Source organism: Oncorhynchus mykiss, chromosome 22 (genome assembly GCF_057628025.1).
Source record: "Oncorhynchus mykiss isolate SJ-2025 chromosome 22, ASM5762802v1, whole genome shotgun sequence".
NCBI lineage: Eukaryota > Metazoa > Chordata > Actinopteri > Salmoniformes > Salmonidae > Oncorhynchus > Oncorhynchus mykiss.
This window is the reverse complement of record NC_143043.1, coordinates 6,737,579-6,751,983: the sequence shown is the minus strand read 5'-3', so window position 1 is coordinate 6,751,983 and position 14,405 is coordinate 6,737,579. Positions and strand designations below refer to the sequence as shown.

The 14,405-nt window shown below is 40.6% G+C and overlaps 1 protein-coding gene across 4 annotated transcripts in view; it reads right to left on the bottom strand.

Moving 5' to 3' along the window:
* ppp2r3b (protein phosphatase 2, regulatory subunit B'', beta) overlaps nt 1–14,055 on the bottom strand; it is a 62,878-nt gene extending 48,823 nt beyond the window's left edge. For all 4 annotated transcript variants that reach the window (XM_021578654.3, XM_021578652.3, XM_021578655.3 and 1 more), the window contains exons 1-2: nt 13,924–14,055; nt 8,821–9,212 (exon numbers count right to left, since the gene is read on the bottom strand). In XM_021578654.3, the coding sequence (XP_021434329.2) occupies nt 8,821–9,189 (369 nt within the window). In that variant the 5' untranslated portion in view covers nt 9,190–9,212; nt 13,924–14,055. The remainder of the gene's footprint in view (nt 1–8,820; nt 9,213–13,923) is intronic.
* Nucleotides 14,056–14,405: the final 350 nt, after the last annotated feature.

The window sequence follows — 14,405 nt, the reverse complement described above, 5'->3', positions numbered from 1 at the left end:
CAATATTATCGCTTGCACAGTGCTCCTTGGGATGTTTAAAGCTTGGGAAATCTTTTTGTATCCAAATCCGGCTTTAAAACTACAACAGTATCTCGGACCTTCCTGGTGTGTTCCTTGTTCTTCATGATGCTCTCTGCGCTTTTAACAGACCTCTGAGACTATCACAGTGCAGGTGCATTTATACGGAGACTTGATTACACACAGGTGGATTGTATTTATTATCATTAGTCATTTAGGTCAACATTGGATCATTCAGAGATCCTCACTGAACTTCTGGAGAGAGTTTGCTGCACTGAAAGTAAAGGGGCTGAATAATTTTGCACGCCCAATTTTTCAGTTTTTGATTTGTTAAAAAAGTTTGAAATATCCAATAAATGTCGTTCCACTTCATGATTGTGGCCCACTTGTTGTTGATTCTTCACAAAAATTACAGTTTTATATCTTTATGTTTGAAGCCTGAAATGTGGCAAAAGGTCGCAAAGTTCAAGGGGGCCGAATAATTTCGCAAGGCACTGTATGAAAGCTGGTGGTTCCTTTTAACATGAGTCTTCAATATTCTCAGGTAAGAAGTCTTAGGTTGTAGTTATTATAGGAATTATAGGACTATTTAACTCTATACCATTTGTATTTCATTAACCTGTGACGGATGTTCTTACAGGCACTTTAGTATTGCCAGTGTAACAGTATAGCTTCCGTCCCTCTCCTCGCTCCTCCCTTGGCTCGAACCAGGAACACAACGACAACAGCCACCGTTGAAGCAGTGTTACCCATGCAGAGCAAGGGAAACAACCACTCCAAGGCTCAGAGCGAGTGACGTTTGAAACGCTATTAGCGCACGCTAACTAGCTAGCCATTTCACTTCGGTTACACCAGCCTCATCTCAGGAGTGCTTGACGCACAATGCTTGACGCACAACGAAGAGCTGCTGGCAAAACGCAAAGAAAGTGCTGTTTGAATGAATGTTTACGCGCCTGCTTCTGCCTACCACCTAGGAATATCATCAACCATGTGTAGTTAACTAGTGATTATGACTGATTGATTGTTTTTATAAAGATAAGTTTAATGCTAGCTAGCAACTTACCTTGGCTTACTGCATTTGCGAAAAAGGCAGTCTCCTTGTGGAGTGCAACGAGAGAGAGGCAGGTCGTTATAGCGTTGGACTAGTTAACTGTAAGGTTGCAAGATTGTATCCCCCAAGCTGACAAGGTGAAAATCTGTCGTTCTGCCACTGAACGAGGCAGTTAATCCACCGTTCCTAGGCCGTCATTGAAAATAAGAATGTGTTCTTAACTGACTTGCCTAGTTAAATAAAGATTAAAGAAAAGGAAAAGGTGTAAAAAAATATATATATATATTTTAAAAAATAAATAAAATACAAAAATCGGCCAAATCGCTACCCAAAAATACCGATTTCCGATTGTTATGAAAACTTGAAATCGGCCATAATTAATTGGCCATTCCGATTAAATTGGTCGACCTCTACTACCAAGTGCGCTATTTTTCAGATGTTGCCCTACCGGAGTTACACAGTAGAGGAGTCACTGCTATTAGCTTCACGACTGACATTTGGACCAGCGATATCAGCCCCATGAGCATGCTGAGTCTGACAGCCCAGTGGGTCGTTGAAGATTTCGTACTGAGAAGTCGTATTGCACGCTCATGAATGTGCTGGTTGTCATACTGCTGCTGCCATTGCAATGGCATTTGAGAACATGTTTTAAACATGAACACACTACCTAGCTCCATTCAAACAACTGACTGGAGAAATAAGCTCATCAACTGTGCCTGCAGCAGACGTGATACATTTAAACGCCTGCTCAACAAAACTGCCGAAAAGGTTGTGAACAAGCGATTCGGTGGCATTCTCGCTGAGCCTCTTTACTGTGTCGCCACCATGCTCGATGCTATCTACAAGGACCGCTACTTCGATGCAGACAAGAAACAGGATTTACGTGAAATGTTACATACACAGCTGGACAAGATGGAAACGGACACAGTGACAGTGCGTATCAAGGAAGACAGGCCACCCACAATGAGCTGAAACTTCACTGCTTGACATGTTTGATGAAATCCTGGTTGAGAATGAAACGACTGAATGAATGAAACAGCACAGCAACTAAGTGAAAGAAATAGGTTTTGATTATGTTTTACTGGTAATGGGGACATACGTAAATGGCAACAAAATAACTTTTTGGTTAGTGTGGTGTGTATGTGCGTGTGTAACCTTTACTTAACCAGGCAAGCCAGTTAAGATCAAATTCTTATTTACAATGACGGCCTACCCCGACCAAACCCGGACGACGCTGGGCCAATTGTGCTCCGCCCATGGGACTACCAATTATGTCCGGATATGAGGCAGCCTGGATTCGAACCAGGGACTGTAGTGACGCTTCTTGCACTGAGATGCAGTGCCTTAGACAGCTGCGTCTATTTCACATCAGTTACACCAGCCTAATCTCGGGAGTTGATAGGCTTGAAGTCATAAACAGTGCAATGCTTGAAGCATTGCGAAGAGCTGCTGGCAAAACGCACAAAAGTGCTGTTTGAATGAATGCTTACGAGCCTGCTGGTGCCCACCATCGCTCAGTCACACTGCTCTATCAAATCATAGACATAATTATAACATAACACACAGAAATACGAGCCTTATGTCCCCTTTGCCAGGAAAAAAACGTCATGGTTAATGCACAGCAGCATATTATTTTAAAAAAGACCCCGAAATCCAATTTCCAAGATACAACTAAAGCTAATGTTTAGGAATCCTGAAAATAAAACTGAATGTCTTACACTTAACTGAAACATTATCCTAGCCTTGTCAGAATTGTTTCCAAAATGCTTGGTTGGGACCCATTGATGGGTAGTGGCTGATTCCTTTTGGGTTGCCACTTGAGGCTGGGTGTTGGCTAGAATTGTTCTAGCCTACGTGTGGCCGACTTCATGAGAAAGCGAGCAGGAGCAAGCTCCAAAGGCTTCAGAAGGGTCACAGTAAAACAGGTTCATTGACCACTCAAGTGATTGTAGAAACTGAATATGGATTGTTCGAATGTAGCCTCGACAGCCCATTAAAAGAAGGCGAACTCTGATCACGTCAAATCATTGAGACCTCAGGTCATGCCTAGTAGATATCTTGCCTTCTCTGAACCTCACCCTCCTCAGCAGAAAATCAAAAGAATGATCGACCGCCATTTCCTCAGACAATTAACAGCATCTGAGTAGAGTTACTCTTCACTGAAATTACAGAGGACAAATCTGCTGCCACTCTTGCCTGCACACCCAGGCTCAGTTCTGAGTAGTTAATGCAAGCACAAGGGAAACCAAGGCTATCTATATCAGTGTCTTGTGTGAAAGTTGAACCAGCTGTTCTGAGCAGCATCAGTATGACGTTAATTGCATTTTTAACTAATCCTTTGAAGAATGCATTTGTATTCTGGAATTCCTGTGGCTTGCTTAAAATAGAGCATTACTTGATACCCGATAGCAATCACTTTAATACGAAGTGACATTGTGGGCACATGCCTCTGACGTCAGGCCACAAAATATAGACTGTACAAAACAGTTGCTACTTGGAGGGAATGGGGCCGGGGACCAGTGAAGATCTCGGGGGGAAAAAAAGAGAGCGGACGTGGAAATCACCTTTTCACATCTGTCAAACCTCTTGACGTTTCACAGCAATACTTTTTCCATGGCAAAAATGAAAACACAAACCAGACCAAACTGCTGTTATCCGAAAGAAGTTAATCCGCTTCGTGTTTTGTTTCCTTGCCACAATACTAATGAGTATCGCGATATTGGTATCATCCGAGCCATAGCAGACACAGAGAGGGAGAGCCTATGACAAGCAATTCATTACCAACAGATGTCTCCCTTGAGAAAAGACCATTATCTGACTGAAATCCACAGATACGGAGGCTGAATGGTTCTGTTGCGTTTCTCTAATTTCTGCTAATCACTGTTGTGGCTAGAGACTAGGCCATTTAAACTGTCCCTTGTTGAATACTAAGAAAATATTGCTTTTGCTTTGACTGCACCCACTCTTTAGCTTTGAGAACCATGCCATGCTTGTGATTATCTGAATGAACGAGACATACAGACTTGTGCATTTGTTTTTGAGTCACTGTCCAGACTAGACTGATTATGATTTTAACGCCGACGCCGATTATTTAAGGACCAAAAAAGCCGATACCGATTAAAAATCGGGCCGATTTTTTTTATGTATTTGTAATAATGACAATTACAACAATACTGACTGAACACTTATTTTAACTTAATATATAATACATCAATAAAATCAATTCCGCCTCAAGAAAATAATGAAACATGTTCAATTTGGTTTAAATAATCCAAAAACAAAAGTGTTGGAGAAGAAAGTAAAAGTGCAATATGTGCCATGTAAGAAAGCTAACGTTTAAGTTCCTTGCTCAGACCATGAGAACATATGAAAGCTGGTGGTTCCTTTTAACATGAGTTATTATAGAAATTATAGGACTATTTCTCTCTATAAGATTTGTATTTCATATACCTTTGACTATTGGATGTTCTTATAGGCACTATAGTATTGCCAGTGTAACAGTATAGCTTCCATCCCTCTCCTCGCCACTACCTGGGCTCGAACCAGGAACACATCGACAACAGCGTTACCCATGCAGGGCAAGGGGAACAACTACTCCAAGTCTCAGAGCGAGTGACGTTTGAAACGCTATTAGCGCGCACCCCCGCTAACTAGCTAGCCATTTCACATCGGTTACACCAGCCTAATCTCGGGAGTTGATAGGCTTGAAGTCATAAACAGCTTGAAGCATTGCGAAGAGCTGCTGGCAAAACGCACGAAAGTGCTGTTTGAATGAATGCTTACGAGCCTGCTGGTGCCTACCATCGCTCAGTCGGACTGCTCTATCAAATCATAGACTTAATTATACCATAACACACAGAAATACGAGCCTTAGGTCATTAATAAGGCCGAATCCGGAAACTATCATTTCGAAATCAAAACGTTTATTCTTTCAGTGAAATACGGAACCGTTCCTTATTTTATCTAACGGATGGCATCCCTAAGTCTAAATATTGCTGTTACATTGCACAACCTTCAATGTTATGTCATAATTACGTAACATTCTGACAAATTAGTTCACAATGAGCCAGGCGGCCCAAACTGTTGCATATACCCTGACTCTGAGTGCAATGAACGCAAGAGAAGTGACACAATTTTACCTGGTTAATATTGCCTGCTACTTTTCTTTTAGCTAAATATGCAGGTTTAACAATATATACTTCTGTGTATTGATTTTAAGAAAGGCATTGGTGTTAGTTGGTTAGGTACACGTTGGAGCAACGACAGTCCTTTTTCGCGAATGCGCACCGATTATATGCAACGCAGGACACGCTAGATAAACTAGTAATATCATCAACCATGTGTAGTTATAACTAGTGATTATAATCGATTGATTGTTTTTTATAAGATACGTTTAATGCTAGCTAGCAACTTACCTTGGCTTCTTACTGCATTTGCGTAACAGGCAACCTAAATTATTATTATTACATTTTTTTAAATACAAAATCGGCAAATTCGGCATCCAAAAATACCGATTTCCCATTGTTATGAAAACTTGAAATCGGCCCTAATTAATCAGCCATTCCGATTAATCGGTCGACCACTAGTCCAGACCCCAAGAAAGGATTTGGGACTGCTTCACAATCCATCATGGAATGTGGGACTTTGCTGATAGGATAGCTCTCAGTATCATAAAACAGACAAACTAACTAGGCCTAACACTTTTTAAAACAGCAAACTGGGATTACAAAAACAACAAAACGGCCCCCCCGCCACTTGTTTTGGTAAACAGCTGAAGGATGGGGCTTGAGAAATGTAACCGCAGCTTAGCTATGGATGCAAGAACTGACTATCAATGAGTATGTTTCCATGCACAGTAATAATTCAATATTAAAACTGATTATGGCAGTTGGCAGACTATAGACTATTGCATAAACACCTTACACTGCTCATCTTAAATCGATGTAAGGTCAAAATCTAATTAAAGCACACGCCGATTAAAAGACCTGGTTCTGCATAATCTTTAGAAATATTAGGACATCGGCATAACCTGACATCGGCGTAACAGCTGTGTATTTGATCAGCGCATGTGCTAGCACCAGCCGAGCGAGCCGCTCTCTTTAGTGTGAGTGAAGTGAGTTCGGAACAATGTATGCTTCTAGAAGTACTTCACACACACACATTTTACGTCTGAACTCAGAATCAAATATGCTTCAGAAAAATAACATGGCCGCTGTGGTAGAACGGTCATTTTGATTGGCAATTTTTTGCATTTATCAGAGTGCCAACAGGTAGCCTGATTTCAGATGTGTCCATGTTAACAGGATTATTAGGGAAATGGTTCTTGCAAAGCACGTAAACATTTTAATCAAACTATTCTACTAAATCTGACTATCCACAATAAATTGCATTGTTGTGTGTAACCATACCCTCAAACCCTGTACCTGGAGAGCTAACCTCTGATTTGCAATCCAACCCCAGTTGTAACTAACCTGATTCAACCAGCTAATTATTTGAGTCGGGTGCGCTAGATTACGTTTGGAGGGAAAGCCTACAGGACGGTAGCTCTCCAGGAACAGAGTTGGAGAGCCATGGTCTATGATATGAAAATGGTTGGCTAGTTTTAAATATTTAGAAACTACAGTGTTAGTTTGGTGTTAGATTGGTGTCACACTTTTGTCCCAGACCTAGCTAACACACCAGACTGGAAGGTTCTCTACAGCTCTGTTAGTGACCATCTGGTTCTTGGTTCCTGACCAAGGCCCTTCTCCCCGACCAAGGCCCTTCTCCCCAGACTACGCAGTTTGGCTGGGCGGCCAGCTCTAGGAAGAGTCTAGGTGGTTCCAAACTTCTTCCATTTAAGAATGATTGAGGCCACTGTGTTCTTGGGGACCTTCAAATGCTGCGGATTTTTTTAGTACCCTTCCCTAGATTTTTTCCTGCACACAATCCGGTCTCTGATCTCTACGGACAATTCCTTCAACCTCATGGCTTGGTTTTTGCTCTGACATGGAATGTCAACTGTGGGACCTTATATAGACAGGTATGTGCCTTTCCAAATCACATCCAATCAATTGAATTTACCACAGGTGGACTCTAATCAAGTTGCAGAAACATCTCAAGGATGATCAATGGAAACAGGATGCACCTGAGCTCAATTTAAAGTCTCATACATGTAGCAAAGGGTCTGAATACTTACGTAAATACTAGATTTGCAAAAATGTCTAAAAACCAAACCTGTTTTCGCTTTGTCATTATGGGATAGTGTGTAGATTGCTGAGGAAATTGTTTTATTGAATCCATTTTAGAATAAGGCTGTAACTTAACAAAATGTGGAAAGGGGGCACTGTAGACACACCCTATGTTTGAATTAAATAAACTATATGTAGGCTATTTATCTTGTCTGATGTTTTAAGCACTGCAATTAAAAAATAAGACACAAATTACTAGAGAGAGCCAGTAGAGATCAATATAGCCTCGGCAGAAGAACAAAAACCTGTTCCCTACCCTCCTCCCGATGCTGCTGGCCTACCGTGATTATGCTGCCAAGCTCCTGAAGTTGCCTGTAATAGGCTGCACCAGCGGTCAGCAAACTTTTCCATTTGGAGTGTCAAGTTATCGTCCCATTTCTGCTGATCTGCGTGCCAGTTATGAATTTCAGATGCACCTTTTCCTGGAAGAGTTTCATTTATAATAAAGTCTTCATATCGCAAAATCAATGTTACGTGGTTAATCAAAATTCTATCTAAATGAAACTGATACAAATAAAAAAGTAACTTCTATTGCCAATATGTAAAAATAGCCTACTAAAAATATTGCAGCCCGCAGGTAGAAAATATCATGAAAAAAGTAAATATCCTATAAATCACATTGGCTATGCACGGTCTGTCTGCAACGAACATTAAACATTGTATCAACTATTAACTTGGTCTGGCCCAAAGCTCCTGCTAGCAAACTTACAATATTGTATAAAATATTCTAGGCCCTCAGAGTTTCCAGTGCCAGTGAGCTCTGGACAGACAGACACAGCTCTAGGCTGTTTGCACAAGGGATAAGAAGTAATCAGGTAGGCCTATTTAATGACATTTCCACCAGATCAGAGCATGACATTTTTTTCCCCTTTCATGCTGAGTGTTTATCAAAAAGGATTGAGCTGGAAAGATTTTTCAAAATTGGCTACGTTGAGTAGTTAATACAATGGATGTAAAAATGGATGTTTATTTGATGCCTGAGGCAAATAAAAAATTACTTTGAAGCTACACAGTGATGGTGAGTTAAGGCAATCAGAAATAGTATCAGATCCTCAGATGGGCACATTTGTAGGCCTACATTTGCACACAGGCCAGGTAGTCTAGGCCTACTTCTATGCATAATCAGGTGCGTGTCCTTACTCAAGATTGACAGAAACGCTCCAAAAATATACATTTAAAAAAGACTCATGGCAAAAGGTCTGAATACTTATGTAAATAAGGTATCTGTTTTTTATTTTTAATACATTTTCAAACATTTCTAAAAACCTGTTTTCGCTTTGACGTTATGGGTTGGTGTGTAGATTGATGAGAATTTTTTGAAGCAATTTTAGAATAAGTCTGTAACAATAAGAAAAAGTGGAAAAAATAAGTCTGAATACTTTCCCGAATGCACTGTATATAGGCTACACCCATCCAATGATGTCAGATCAAAAGATACATTTCTAGGGCTAGAGGTTAGGACAATGAATTGGATGATGAATTGGGACTGAGATAAATGAGTCTAGTGAGCAGCAGCCTTACCTTTTTAGTGCTGACAGACCTCCGTAGCACCCTCCCATTGGGTCCCACAACTCTGGCATTACCACTGCTCCCAGAGGGTAGTGTGTGTGTAGAGGGGGGGCTGGAAGGCGCACCGAGGGGTGCAGAAGACCTCTCCGTCAGACTTCTCTTGGACGCCACATTGTTGTTCTCATTGAAGGTCATCGACCTTTTGTCCTTAGTGTCCCCAAGCCCCAGGTCAATGCTCTGTCCACTCTTGATCAGGCCGAGGTAGTCTTTGAGTATCGTCTGGGTCGTTGGCTCACTCAACCAGTTGAGGAAGAGCTCATCCACTTTCATTTTAAGCACCGGTTGCAGGACTTGTGGCGATGGCATGTTGTTAACCTCCATCTACTACTTTGACACCACAGCACCTGTCAATGGGGAAATCAAATAGAGAATATGGGCTGGGCAGCTACGTAGCTGGCTAGCTAGATCCCTTCAGATATACCAGTGGGCAGTTTATCACATTAGATACGTTTAGGAATGGGTGGCCAGTAATAAACTGGTCCTGAACATCTCTAAAACTACGAGCATTGTATTTGGTACAAATCATTCCCTAAGCTCTAGAAATCAGCTGAATCTGGTAACGAATGGTGTGTGTGGCTGTTGAACAAGTTGAAGAGACAATTACTTGGTGTTACCTTACATTGTAAACTGTCATGGTCAAAACATATAGAGTCAATGGTTGTAAAGATGGGGAGAGGTCTATCCATAATAAAGAGATGCTCTGCTTTTTTGACGCCATACTCCAAAAAGCAAGTCCTGCTAGTCCTCTAGTTTTGTCTTACCTTGATTATTGTCCAGCCATGTGTCCAAGTGATACAAAGAAAGACCTAGTTAAGCTGAGGCTGGCCCAGGACAGAGCGGCACATCTTGCTCTTCATTGTAATCAGAGGGCTAATATTAATACTATGCATGCCAGTTACTCTTGACTAAGAGTTGAGGAGAGACTGACTGCATCACATCCTTTTATAAGAAACATGAATGTGTTAAATTCTAAATGGTTTGCATTGTCAACTTACACACAGCTCTGACACACACACTTACCCAACCAGACATGCCACAAGCCCCCCCCCCCCCCCCCCCAGTCCCCAAATTCAGAACGAATTCAAGAAAGTGTACAGTATTATATAAAGCCCGTATTGCATGGAACTCCCTCCCATCTCATATTGCTCAAATGAACAGCAGATCTGGTTTTTAAAAAAAGTATAACATTTTTTTTTTAAACAGGTAAAGCAACATCTCACGGCACAACGCCTCTCCCCTAGATATTTTGGGTGTATGTATTGATATGTAGCCTGCATGCATTTTTTAAATGCATGTAGTTCTGTCCTTGTTTATTATTGTTCTGTATTATGTCATGTTTTATGTTTTGTGTGGACCCCAGGAAGAGTGGCTGCTGCTTTCGCAACAGCTAATGTGGATCCTAATAAAATACCAAATAGACAGTAGAAGCAGAATTGATCATTAGGCCTATACAGTGAGCACAGAATATATATATATTTTTTAATCAGATTCAATCACTAACTAGCTAGCAAATTCTAGCTACCTACTCCATATGGTTGGCATCGCTGGCAACTACATCTAGCTGGGTAATTCCTACTAGGTGGTGCCTTTTGGAACTCATAACTTTTGGGGGGAAAAGTATATATTCTTTAAAAATGTAGTATTCCATCAGCAAAAGGACATATTTGACTATCAGAAAAGCATAGTGAATGACAAGAGAATTTAGTCAACATTTTCACATGTTTAGTTGACCCCTTCTATCTCTACAAGTTACCACAAAAATATGCAATATGATGGTTTTATTGCAGATGGCGAGGCCAGTACAGGTGCATCAAAGATGGGACCGAGAGATAGAAGTTGTTTTTCAATCTCAAGGCCATCAGAATGTTAAATTCTGTTAAATAGCCATCACTAGCACATTATAGAGGCTGCTGACCTATATACATAGACTTGGAATCACTGTCCCCTTTAATAATGGAACACTAGTCACTTTAATAATGTTTACATATTTTGCATTACTCATCTCATATGTATATACTGTATTCTATACTATTCTACTGTATCTAAATCGATGCCACTCTGACACTGCTCAGCCCAATATTTATATATTCTTAATTCCATTCCTTTAGATTTGTCTATTGTTGTGAAATTGTTAGATATTACTGTAAGATATTACTGCACTGTTAGAGCTAGAACCACAAGAATTTCGCTACAGCCGCAATAACATCTGCTAAACACGTGTATGTGACAAATAACATTTTATTTGTTACAGATTCTAGTTTTGGAAACAGAAAACTGAATGAGCTCAAATGATGAGAAAATGAGCAGAATGTTGGCCAAAAATCCATCTCGCTCTTATCTCCTCCCACTACTGGCCACAAGGCTTCCTCTCATCCCGAGTGGCGCAGCGTTCTAAGACACTGCATCTCAGCGCAAGAGGCGTCACTGCAGTACCTAGTTCGAATCCAGGCTGCATCACATCCGGCCGTGATCGGGAGTCCCATAGGGCGGCGCACAATTGGCCCAGCGTCGCCCGGGTTTGGCCAGGATAGGCCGTCATTGTAAATAAGAATTTGTTCTTTAACTGACTTGCCTGGTTAAATAAAGTTTTAATATATTTTTAAAAATATCATATTTGATAGTTATTGGAAACACCAACCGGATGCTTCACATTTATACATCCAATTAAATATCTAGCTGTTTTTTCTATCTGTGGCAAAATAGTACTTGAAGAGGGTTTTAACTTCTATATCAAACATATTTATAGAAAAATGTGCCTTACGGTGGAGACAAACAGACTACACCTAATGAAACACTGAAAAATAGTTACAACCGAGTGTTTACATATTTATTTAGCTTTCCACTGCAATTACACAGAACTATGTTGTGTGTAATTGCAGGCTATTCTTTAGATGCTGCAATAAGTCTCTTTTTTTCCAACTTTATTTTATGTGGTGTCGGAGCTCCAGTGCGCTCACAATAGTAGCGGCTTAAATCGTGGAGTTGTTTAAATAGTCTATGGATACTAACGTTAATGCGTTAGCTAGTCCATTCATAGACGCTACCTTAACATGCTGACCAGACACGTCGAATGCGCGAGCATCGCAAAATACATTTGGAAATCCATGTTATTCGATTATTGCACCCACTGCTCGCGAGCGTCAGCGCTGAAAAGGGCTAAAATAGAACTCCTTTCTACTTCTGATGCAGATCACACTGAATGTCCTGCCTCTCCCATCTCCTCATTGGTTTATAGAGGCAGGTACCCACGTGCCATCTCCTCATTGGTTATACACACGTGGGTGATTGAAAGAAGAACTGTTTTGCCGGTCGTTGTGGTAATACTATGAAAGTTGAGATGCCGATCACCATATAAGTTCAAGGATGAAAAAGCCTGGAAGGAGGAGAGATGACTAGAAACGATTCAGTTGGCCGTTTTATGTGTGGATTAATTGTTGGAGTAGAGGACCTTGTGCATTTCAAGTAAAATAACTCAATGTTTATATCCAAGGACAAATTAATTAGCAACAACAAGCTAGCTAAATAGGACAAATTAGCTAGCAAGTGCAAGCTAACTAGCTAAATTGCCATACATGTTTAATGCTTTTCGACCTGTCCCCAAATTAATGTAATTAGTTCAGAGTTTGTTTTGATATTTTAAGATGCGTGTCGTGATCGCGCTTGGTGTAGGGGGACCAAATACATTTATGCACAATAGCGCACGATGGCACACGCGCAGCCGGTTTGGGTTCCATGTTAGCGCCTCGACGATAGTATCTTCCGGCAAACGCATTAACGTTAGCCAGATGTTTCGTTAAATCCCCGACGCTTGCACTAACATTAAGACGCATCGCTTGCAGTACAGTTTTGGAAACATAAAGGAGTGTATCTATCATATCAGCAAGATTATTACTTTTAAGTTTAAATTACTACACACCTTTATATGGTTAGGGTTTCCACGCTGCATATTTCCATGTTACAGCACTTCTTTATGGAAAACAGACAGAAATCAGAATCGACCGCATGTGCTAATTAGCTATCTGCGTCTCTGAACACCTGTGTGTAAACGGAAGACAGATGCCACAAAGATGTTGTCACTGAAAACTACTGTCGGCTGCAACTGTTAAAACAGGGTACAGCAGTGGAGGCTGCTGAGGGGAGGACAGCTCATAATAATGTCTGTAACAGAGTAAATGGAATCGAGTAAAACACATCATAACATGAGTTTGATGTATTTAATAAGATTACACCAATTCCGCTCCAGCCATTGCCACAAACCGGTCCTCCCAAATGTAGGTGCCACCAACCTCCCGTGGTGTACAATAAGTACATTTTGCATTTGTACAATTATTTTAATGTGATTTGAAAGTAGATTACATTATGTTTCTAGAACCGTATTGTAAATGAGAATTGATTCACATTTAGACTGAGTATTTAGCTGCCAGAGCCAATTTGCCTCTGAACAGAATATGTAGCTAAGGTTCTTGGGTAACGTTAGGCTCCTTTAGTCCATTATTGGGCTAGTGCGGTAGCTAGAAAGCTTGTTAGCTCTCATCATTCGTGTATCAGACAGAGAGCTACATTGGAAAGGAAAACCAAAAAGGTATCTAATGTTTGGAAACTGCAAGAAAGCAAGCTAACAAACGCCAGCCTTCAACAGTAGTAGTTAGATAAATTATCCAACGTTACCTTTTGCACGAACCCTGTCAAGATTAATGTTACTACGGTAACGTTAGCTAATTTGCTAACTGCAACAACTAGCTATGTCTCGCAAGTCATTATCACAGCAATTAGCTCATTTACCCAGCACTTAAATAGCTAGACAGTTGCATCAGCCATTTCCTAATACTGAAAAGCAACATAAATAACAAGCTACTTAATCAACGTTAAAATTAAAACAAATAACGTTATAGCTACAGCAGCAGCTAACGGTTAGTTACTGCTTCTGTCGTGACACAAACTGCTACGCTAATTGGAGCAATGCAAGCAAAATACCACTAGCTACGATGAAGGCATTGAAAAGAAATGTATGTAGTGAGCTACCATATACAAGTAGATTCACATTTGAAAGATTACCTGTATGTTATTATAGTCAGGATACAAATTGTAGAGAAGCGTTCATTTCACCGGGGTTTACTTTGAATTCCAGATCTCGTTCCCTACCTAGGTAACCAGGAAGAGCAAACAACGCGGGAACTTTCTGACAACAAGAACGTGACTTAATTAACCCTATCAGTCCTGAGACCCCATCAGAAGTCGGCTTTTCATTCATCTGTCCAGACCGTATATTTAGCCTCACAATGAAGCGTTTTCTTTTCAGGACAACCAGGGGTACAAGTAGAACACAAAACAATTAATGAGTTTCCTAAGTGTTATTGACACATGTCCAGAGCTTTACTTGGACTGAAGTAGATTCAGGTGCTCATTTTGGATTTATATTTAGGTGCAGGAGCAAATGTAAATAAATAAAAGTAAGGTTGGCCACAGCACAAACCTGATAAAGATACATTTATATGAATGTTCAGTGGGAAATTATTATCCAACTAGTCAGTGACAAG